Source organism: Chaetura pelagica, unplaced genomic scaffold (assembly GCF_000747805.2).
Source record: "Chaetura pelagica isolate M959 unplaced genomic scaffold, ChaPel_1.0 scaffold603, whole genome shotgun sequence".
In the NCBI taxonomy this organism is placed as follows: domain Eukaryota; kingdom Metazoa; phylum Chordata; class Aves; order Apodiformes; family Apodidae; genus Chaetura; species Chaetura pelagica.
This window is the reverse complement of record NW_009952810.1, coordinates 57588-67587: the sequence shown is the minus strand read 5'-3', so window position 1 is coordinate 67587 and position 10000 is coordinate 57588. Positions and strand designations below refer to the sequence as shown.

The 10000-nt window shown below is 38.4% G+C and overlaps 1 protein-coding gene across 1 annotated transcript in view; it reads left to right on the top strand.

Moving 5' to 3' along the window:
• The window catches only part of LOC104386435 (maltase-glucoamylase, intestinal-like), a 61858-nt gene that overhangs the window by 8154 nt on the left and 43704 nt on the right, over window positions 1-10000 (top strand). The window contains 8 exon segments of the mRNA XM_009995045.1: window positions 1-76; window positions 2176-2307; window positions 2837-2953; window positions 4420-4533; window positions 4663-4747; window positions 7344-7461; window positions 8004-8175; window positions 9002-9118. The exon segment at window positions 1-76 is cut by the window's left edge and continues 9 nt beyond it. Coding sequence (XP_009993347.1) covers window positions 1-76; window positions 2176-2307; window positions 2837-2953; window positions 4420-4533; window positions 4663-4747; window positions 7344-7461; window positions 8004-8175; window positions 9002-9118 — 931 coding nt within the window.

Here is a 10000-nt window from a genome sequence, read left to right as displayed (position 1 = left end):
CAGCCGCTACGACTACGGGTCCCTGGAGGAAGTGAAGGCAGTTGTGGAGCGGAACTGCGCCCTGGGGCTGCCCCACGTGAGTGGGGCTGGAGGGCAGGACTTCCAGGGACTTCCGGAGAAGGTCATTGGTCCAAGCCAATCAAGGAAAAAAATCCAATTGAAAATCCAATGAAATAAAAAAAATCAACTCGAAAATACAATTAAATAAAATATCAAGTCAAATTGAAAGTCAAATCAAATTGAAAATCAAATTAAATAAAATATGAAATAAAATTTAATCGATTGTGAAATAAATTATCAAATAAAATGTAAAAGAAATGGAACAACAAAGAAACCAAAATAAAATCAAAGCAAAATAATAAACTGAAATAAAAAATAGAATAAGAAAATCTAAAATTGAATTGAAAAAATGAAAAGAAAATGGAAACAATTTAAAAGACAATTGAAAAATAGAAAAAGAAATTGAAAAATTGGAAATAAAATAGAAAAATCTTAAATTAAATGGAAAAATCGAAAATAAAAAAAAATGAAATGAAATTGAAAAATTGAAAATTAAATAGAAAAAATGAAAATTAAATTAAAAATTGAAAAATTAAATTCGAAAAATATAAAATGAAATTGAAAAATTGAAAATGAAATTGAAAAATCATAAATTCAAAAAATCCACAGGAAAAAATCTAAAAGAAAATTGAAAAATGGAAAACAAAATTGAAAAATCTGAAAGTTTAAAAATCTAAAATTGAATCTAATGTGAAATGAAATAAAATCTACAATCAAATAGAAAATTAATTAGGAGAAAATCTAAAGGAAAATTTAAAATAAATGCAAGAACAAAAAAAAAATCTAAGCTAATAAACTGAAATCTAAAATAAAATTGAGACATCTAAAATCAACTTGAAAATAGAATAAAAAAATCTAAAATGAAATTGAAAAAACTAAAAATAAAATTGAAAAATCTAAAATAAAATCTAATGGCAAATGGAATAAAATCTAAAATTGAAAAGAAAATTTAAAATAAATTGAAGAACAAATAAACCAAAATAAAATCAAATCTAAAATAAGAAACTGAAATCTAAAATAAAATTTAAAAATCTAAAATAAAATTGAAAATTAAATTGACAAATCTAAAATGAAATTGACAAATCTAAAATGAAACTGAAAACTCTAAAATCAAATCTAATGTCAAATGAAATAAAATATAAAATCAAATAGAAAGTGAAATAGAAAATCTAAAAGAAAATTTAAAATAAATGGAAGAACAAATAAACCAAAATCAAATCAAGTCTAAAATAATAAACTGAAATAAAAATAAAATTGAAAATTCTAAAATAAAATTGAAAAATTGAAAAAAAGAATTGAAAAATCTAAAATAAAATCTAATGTCAATTGAAATAAAATCTAAGATCAAATAGAAAATGAAATATGAGAAAATCTAAAATAAAATTGAAAAATTGAAAAAAAGAATTGAAAAATCTAAAATAAAATCTAATGTCAATTGAAATAAAATCTAAGATCAAATAGAAAATGAAATATGAGAAAATCTAAAATAAAATTGAAAAATCTAAAATAAAATTGAAAACCTAAAATAAAATTGAAAATTCTAAAGTCAAATTGAAAAATCTAAAATCAAATCTAATGTCAAATGAAATAAAAGATAAATTCAAACAGAAAATTAAATAGGAGAAAATCTAAAAGAAAATTTACAATAAATGGAACAACAAACAAACCCAAATGAAAAAAAATCTAAAATAATAAACTGAAATCTAAAATAAAACTGAACAAACAAAAATAAAATAGAAAATATAATTTTAGAAATATAAAATAAATTTGAAAAACTAAAAATGAAAAATCTAAAATAGAAATTGAAAAATCTAAAATCAGATCGAAAAATCTAATATAAAATCTAATGTCAAATGAAATATAAAATCAAATAGAAATGAAATGTAAGACAATCGAAAATCAAATTGAAAAATCTAAAATCAAATCTAATGTGACATGAAACAAAATGTAAAATTGAATAGAAAATGAAATAGAATAAAATCTAGAAGAAAATTTTAAAGAGAAGACGGAACCAACCAAAAGTGAGACCAGGAGAGAAGAAGAACATCAACCCAACTGCCCCCAATGCCTCGACTGGGTGAGGTGACCACCTGCCCCTCCCCCCGTGTCCCCCAGGACGTCCAGCACACGGACATCGACTACATGGAAGGGCGCAAGGATTTCACCTACGACCAAGTGAACTTCAAGAAGCTCCCCCAGTTCCAGAAGTTCCTGCACCAGCGGGGCCAGAAATACGTGATCATCCTGGTGAGGCCCCAGCTGGTTCTTCTTGTGTCCAATCATCTGCAGATGGTTTCTGGATGTGGATGGATTTGGGGTTACGTGAGATTTCTGGCTGGGCCCCTGGTGGGGTCTGGTGGAGGGAACCTGTGGGTGGTGGTGGGAATGTGGAGGGAACCAGTAATGGGCAGAGGGAACCAGTAATGGGTGGTGGGGAGGTGGAGGGAACAAGTAATGGGTGGTGAGGGGGTGGAGGGAACTGGTAATGGGTGGTGAGAAGGTGAAAGGAACCAGTGATGGGTGGAGGGAACCAGTAATGGATGGTGAGAAGGTGGTGGGAACCAATGATGGGTGGTGAGAGGGTGGAGGGAACCAGTAATGGGTGGTGAGAAGGTGGAAGGAACCAGTAATGGGGAGAGGGAACCAGTAATGGGTCATGAGAAGGTAGAAGGAACCAATGGTGGGTGGTGAGAAGGTGCAGGGAGCCAGGGGTGGGTGCAGGGACCCCCAGCAGGGTGTCTCCAGGTGTGTCTCCAGCCCCCACCCCCTCTCCCAGGACGCCGCCATCAGCACCCAGGCCCTGGCAGGGGGGCCCTACGAGACCTACGAGCGGGGGCAGCGCCGGGGGGTCTGGGTCAATGAGTCGGACGGGGTGACGCCCCTGGTCGGAGAGGTGAGGAACCCACCTGAGGAACCCTCCTCAGGAACCCACCTGAGGGACCCTCCTCAGGAACCCTCCTCAGGAACCCACCTGAGGGACCCACCTGAGGGTTAATCCTGATAATTCATATTCACGGACATCGACTACATGGAAGGGCGCAAGGATTTCACCTACGACCAAGTGAACTTCAAGAAGCTCCCCCAGTTCCAGAAGTTCCTGCACCAGCGGGGCCAGAAATACGTGATCATCCTGGTGAGGCCCCAGCTGGTTCTTCTTGTGTCCAATCATCTGCAGATGGTTTCTGGATGTGGATGGATTTGGGGTTACGTGAGATTTCTGGCTGGGCCCCTGGTGGGGTCTGGTGGAGGGAACCTGTGGGTGGTGGTGGGAATGTGGAGGGAACCAGTAATGGGCAGAGGGAACCAGTAATGGGTGGTGGGGAGGTGGAGGGAACAAGTAATGGGTGGTGAGGGGGTGGAGGGAACTGGTAATGGGTGGTGAGAAGGTGAAAGGAACCAGTGATGGGTGGAGGGAACCAGTAATGGATGGTGAGAAGGTGGTGGGAACCAATGATGGGTGGTGAGAGGGTGGAGGGAACCAGTAATGGGTGGTGAGAAGGTGGAAGGAACCAGTAATGGGGAGAGGGAACCAGTAATGGGTCATGAGAAGGTAGAAGGAACCAATGGTGGGTGGTGAGAAGGTGCAGGGAGCCAGGGGTGGGTGCAGGGACCCCCAGCAGGGTGTCTCCAGGTGTGTCTCCAGCCCCCACCCCCTCTCCCAGGACGCCGCCATCAGCACCCAGGCCCTGGCAGGGGGGCCCTACGAGACCTACGAGCGGGGGCAGCGCCGGGGGGTCTGGGTCAATGAGTCGGACGGGGTGACGCCCCTGGTCGGAGAGGTGAGGAACCCACCTGAGGAACCCTCCTCAGGAACCCACCTGAGGGACCCTCCTCAGGAACCCTCCTCAGGAACCCACCTGAGGGACCCTCCTCAGGAACCCTCCTCAGGAACCCACCTGAGGGACCCTCCTCAGGAACCCTCCTCAGGAACCCACCTGAGGGACCCTCCTCAGGAACCCTCCTCAGGAACCCACCTGAGGGACCCACCTGAGGGTTAATCCTGATAATTCATATTAATAACCCTGATAAGTCATATTAATAATCCAAATAATTCACATTATTAATCCTGATAATTCACATTAATAATGCCAATAATTCATATTAATAATCCCGATCAATCACATTAATAATCCTGATAATTCCAGCTCCTTAATATTAATAATTCACAATCATTAATACTGATCATTCCCCTGTTGATGGTTCCCTGGAACCATTTCATGGTTTCTCACAGAAAGAACCAACTCCCAAGACTCCTACAGGACATCCCAGGATTGAACTATTTCTGCTCAATTTGAATCGAATTTGGATTCAATTCAAATTCCATTTGAATCCCCCCCCTTTTTTTATTGTCCCCTCCAGGTCTGGCCGGGCCAAACAGTCTTCCCAGATTTCACCAACCCCGAGAGCTCGGATTGGTGGGTGCAGGAATGTCAGAGGTTCCACCACCAAGTTCCCTACGACGGGATCTGGATCGTAAGGAATTTCCTACGTCTTTGAATGATCGGCCACGAACGGGGGAAAACGGGGAATTTTGGGGGGCAAATTGGGAATTTGATTAAGTTCTGAACCTTTTTTTTCCCGTGGGATTTGGGCCTTTTCCAGGACATGAACGAAGTGGCCAGTTTTGTACCCGGCTCCAGCCGAGGCTGCAAACCCAACGACCTCAATTTCCCGCCCTTCACCCCACGTGAGTTCCTGGAGGCCGGGGCAGGAAATTAATTAATTATTCAAATATTTAATTTGCTTCGTGATTTTTCTGCCTTAATTTGAAATTTATGTTTCTTCATTTTTCCAAAATATTTTTTTTCAAATTTTATTTTCTCATATAATTTTATAATAAATTCCAACATCTCATTCTTTAAAATATTAAATATTAATAAATTATCATTACAGGAAATTATTAAATAGAATCGTGTAAATTATGTTTACATTTTAAAATTAATTTTAAAATCTACTCTTCATTTTTTCTCATTTAATTTTTCTTCTTGAATTATTAAATAGAATTGTATTAATTATTTTTGTATTTTTTAATCAGTTACTTAAAAATGAACTTTTATTTTATTATTATTTATTCATTACATTTAAATAATAAAAATAAAAATACATATAAAAATAATTAAAAAATAATAATAGTAATAATTTATTCCAGCATTTCATTTGCTTCCTGATTTCTCTGCCTTAATTTGAAACTTCTGTTTCTTCATTTTCCCAACTAATTTTTCCAATTTTATTCTCTAATTTTTTTTTCCTTAATTATTAAATAGAATAATATTTTTTTAAAAACTAATTTTTCAATCTACTTCATTTTTTCTCAATTGTTTATTTAATTGTTAAGTAGAATTCCTTTAAATATTATTATATTTTTAATTAGTTAATTTTAAAATCTGTTCCTTTTTCTCCCATTTAATTTTTCTTAATTAGCTTTAAAACAGGATTGTAATAATTATCTTTAAATTCTTGAATTAGTTAACTTTTAAATGTACTTTGTTTTTTTCTCATTTATTTTTTCTTCTTTAATTGTTAAATAGAACTCTATTAATTTTCTAGTATTGTTTATTTTTACTTATTAAATAGAATAATATTAATTTTTTAATATTTCAAACTGTTAATTATAAAATGAACTTTTATTCATTTTTCTTTCTAATTTATATGATTTACAATTAAATTTACTTTTATTTTTTATTTTTCACATTTAATTTTTCTCTTCTGATTTTTACTTTTTAATTGTATTAAACTTTTTAACTTGTATTAATTGTTCTTATTTAATTGTTTGTAATTAATTGTATTAATTTTATTAAGTTTATATGGTTTACTGGTAAATTTACTTTCACTCATTATTTTTCTCATTTCATTTAAATTTTATTACTTTTATTAACATGTTATGATCTATTAAATTTACTTTTATTATTTTTCCCATCTAATTTTTCTCATGGGATTTTAATTTTATGAATGTTATTAATTCTGATGATTTACTCTTATATTTCCCTTTATTGATTATTTTTCTCATTTAATTTTTCTCATTGAATTTTAATTGTATTAATATTATTAATTTTGATGATTTACTCTTAAATTTCCCTTCATTCATTATTTTTCTGATCTAATTTTACGTTTAACTTTATTAACTTGATTAATTATTATTACCTGTTGACTTTCCTTTTACTGATGATTTTTCTCATTTAATTTTTCTTATTCATTATAAATTTGATGACATGAAATTTGATTAATTTTTTACTTAATTATGAACATCATTATTGATAACATGAATTAATTCCCCAGGTCGGGGGGAGGAGAAGGAATTCCCAGAATTCCCTCAGGAGAAGGGGTTTTCCAGGAGGAAAAGGAGCAGATTTGGGGACAAGTGGGAGAGGGGCAGGGGAGAGAAGTTGGGGGATCCCGTGTAGAGCAGGGTCACCTCCAGGAAGTCCCACAGGACCATGTCCAGGTGGGTTTGGGATCCACCCCCCTCTCTGGGCAGGTTGTCCCAGGGCTCTGTCACCCTCCCAAGTTCTTCCTCATGTTGAGGTGGAACTTCTGCCCCTTGTCCTGGCTCTGGACACTGCTGAGAAGAGCCTGGTCCCACCTTCCTGATCCCCCCTGGAGATGTTGATCAGCCTTGAGGAGACCCTCCCTCAGGCTCCTCCTCTCCAGCTCCGCAGCTCCAGCTCCCTCAGCCCTTCCTCACCAGATGCTCCATCCCCTCAGCATCTTGGTGGCCTTTGCTGCCCCCTCTCCAGCAGCTCCTTGTCCATCATCAACTGGGGAGCCTAGAACTGGACCTGGTTCTCCAGATGTGCCCCAGGGAAGAGCAGAGGGGCAGGAGAACCTCCCTTGACCTCCTGGCCGCACCCAACACCCCCCAGGAGGCCACTGGCCTTCTTGGCTACCAGATCACATTATTGGCTCACAGTCAGCCTGTGACTACAAGGAGCCCCAGGACCTTCTCCACGGAGCTGCTCTCCAGCAGGTCACCCCCAGCCTGTGCTGATCCATGGGGTTGTTCCTCCTCAGATGCAGAACTTCCCACTTGCCCTTGTGGGATTTCAGGAGGTTTCTCCCTGTCCAACTCTCCAGCTGGTCCAGGTGACCCTGGGTGGCAGCAAAGCCTGCTGGGATGTCACCCCTCCTCCCAGTTTGGTGTCACCACCTGAGGGAAAATTCCATCCCTCCATCCGGGTCATTACTGAAGATCTTGAACAAGAACCCTCAGGAGTGACTCCTGGGGACCCACCTAGACACATTTGATATAAAATAATTGAATTCCACCCATTTTAATTCCCCTGCAGATGTTGTTGACAGGCTCTTGTTCTCCAAGACGCTCTGTTTGGATGCGGTGCAGAAGTGGGGGAGACAATATGATGTCCACAGCCTCTATGGATACTCCATGATCCTCTCAACGCGACGGTGAGGGCTCAGGATGGGGGGCCACCTCTCTTGGAGATCTTTGTTCATGGTCTGGGTGAAGGAATCCAAGTCAGTTGGACGAGGGAATCAAGTTGGGTGGGAAGGATGGGTCCAGTTGAAGGTAGGAGGGGTCTACAGAGGGATCTGGACAGTCTGGATCCATGGGTTGAGGGATCTGGACAGGCTGAATTCTTGGGTTGAGGGATGGGGACAGGCTGGATCCATGGGTTGAGGGATCTGGACAGGGTGGATCCATGGGTTGAGGCTCTTCAGAAGGACCTGGATAGGCTGGATCTATGAGTCTACAGAGGGTCCTGGACAGGCTGGATCCATGGGTTGAGGGATGGGGACAGGCTGGATTCGTGGGTTGTGGGTCTACAGAGGGTCCTGGACAAGCTGGATCCACGGGTCTACAGAAGGACCTGGACAGGCTGGATTCATGGGTTGAGGGTCTACAGGGGGATCTGGACAGGCTGGATCCATGGGATTACAGAGGGACCTGGACAGGCTGGCTCCATGGGCTGGTTTTGTCCCCTCCCCAGGGCCCTGGACGCGGTGTTTCCCGGGAAACGCAGCTTCCTGTTGACCAGGTCGACCTTCGCGGGGTCGGGCCGCTATGGCGGCCACTGGCTGGGGGACAACACGGCCTCCTGGGACCATCTGCGCTGGGCCATCCCTGGGATCCTGGAGTTTGGGCTCTTCGGGATCCCTTACGTAGGGAAAATGACCCATTTGGGGCTTTTTGGGGGAGATCCGGATTAAGGAGGAAATCGAATCATCTCGATCGATCAGGATTGATCATTAATGATGTGTTAGATATTAATTATATCATTGTAATTAGGAAATTATTGATAATTAAATGTAGGAATAAATTAGATATATTACAGATTCCATGATTTAAATACTAAAAAGTGGATAGAAATTAATTAACATGTCATGATTAATATTAATTAGTTAATAAATCCCTCTTTGGGATCCCTTGTGTAGGAAAACTGACCCATTTTTGGGCTTTTTTGGGAAGATCTGAATTAAAGAGGAAATCAAATGGATATAATATTAATTTAATATATTTAATGAATTTTTAATAACTCCATACATATAATATATTTAATAACTTGCTATATATTTGATAATATATCTCATACATTATTAATATGATTAATAGTATATATTTAATTTAATATGTAATATAATATATTTGATTAATTTTAAAATATTAATACAGATTTATATTCATATTGCCATATAGTGTATAGTTATTATTTATTTGAAATATTGATAATGTAATAATTATGGATTGTCATATCTGATTATAAGAAGAACAGATTAATTATAATGATAATTATAATAATTACTGATGATAATAATAGGTTATTATAATAAGAAGAGATGATATAATAGAAATTAAACAACACAGAAATACAAATAAATCTCCAAATGCCACCATCATAAGTATTCATTAACCAAATGGACAGCCGTGGTGAGCAATTAATTGGCAGCAATTAATGATGAATTGCAATTAACGAGGGGTGTTTTCAAGGTCGGCGCCGACATCTGCGGCTTCTTCGAGGACACGACCGAGGAACTTTGTCGGCGCTGGATGCAGGTCGGGGCCTTTTACCCCTTCTCCAGGAACCACAACACTGAGAAATGCATCGTAAGGGGCTGATCATTTCATTAATGACTGATAAAATCCCACCTCCTCCCTAATTAGGATTCCTAATGAATCGTTAATAACGACGTTTTCTGTCGCCGGTTGCGAAAGGATCGACTGGTGCCACCTTCAGTTTGGGTACATTTTCCACCCAAAAGCTCTTCTGAAGGGTTAATTTAAGCCTCAGTTTAAATGACTAATCACTTAATTAACTTAATTAATCCAAGGCTGAGTTGGTCCCCTCTCACCGTCGGCCATTTTGCTCTTCCTGCTCCTCCACTTCTCAGGGTTGTTCTTCGACGACCTTGTTGCTCCAACTTCAGTTGCCTCCATTGACCCCAATTAATGACACTAATAATCATGATTATCTCGTTGTCTGGCTTCATTAGTCCAGGTTGAATCACAGGAGTTGAGCTCCAAGAGAACTGGAATTCATTAGAATTCATTAATTAATTGGAATGAATGTACAAATTCATTGGAATTAATTAGAAGTGGAAAGTCCAGTCTCCTCAGGCAGGTTCCAGGTTGCCCAAATCTCAATTATTTATGCAATTAATTCCTGTAATGCCAATTAATGCTTATAAATTCTTATAAGAATGTGGATTATATAATATTTAATATGTCTATCATAGAATAATAAGTAATAATACATGATAATGAAAATGATAATAGTAATAATAACAGTGAATAATGATAATAGTAATAATACATCTTAATTAACATTTAGTTGAATTATTATTATCATGTTCATCACCACCTCCTTAGTCACTACCACCACCATCACCACCACAAGCACAAACAACACCACCATTACCTCCAACACCACAGACACCACCAGCACCACAAACACCAGCACCACAAACACCATCATCACCACAAACACCA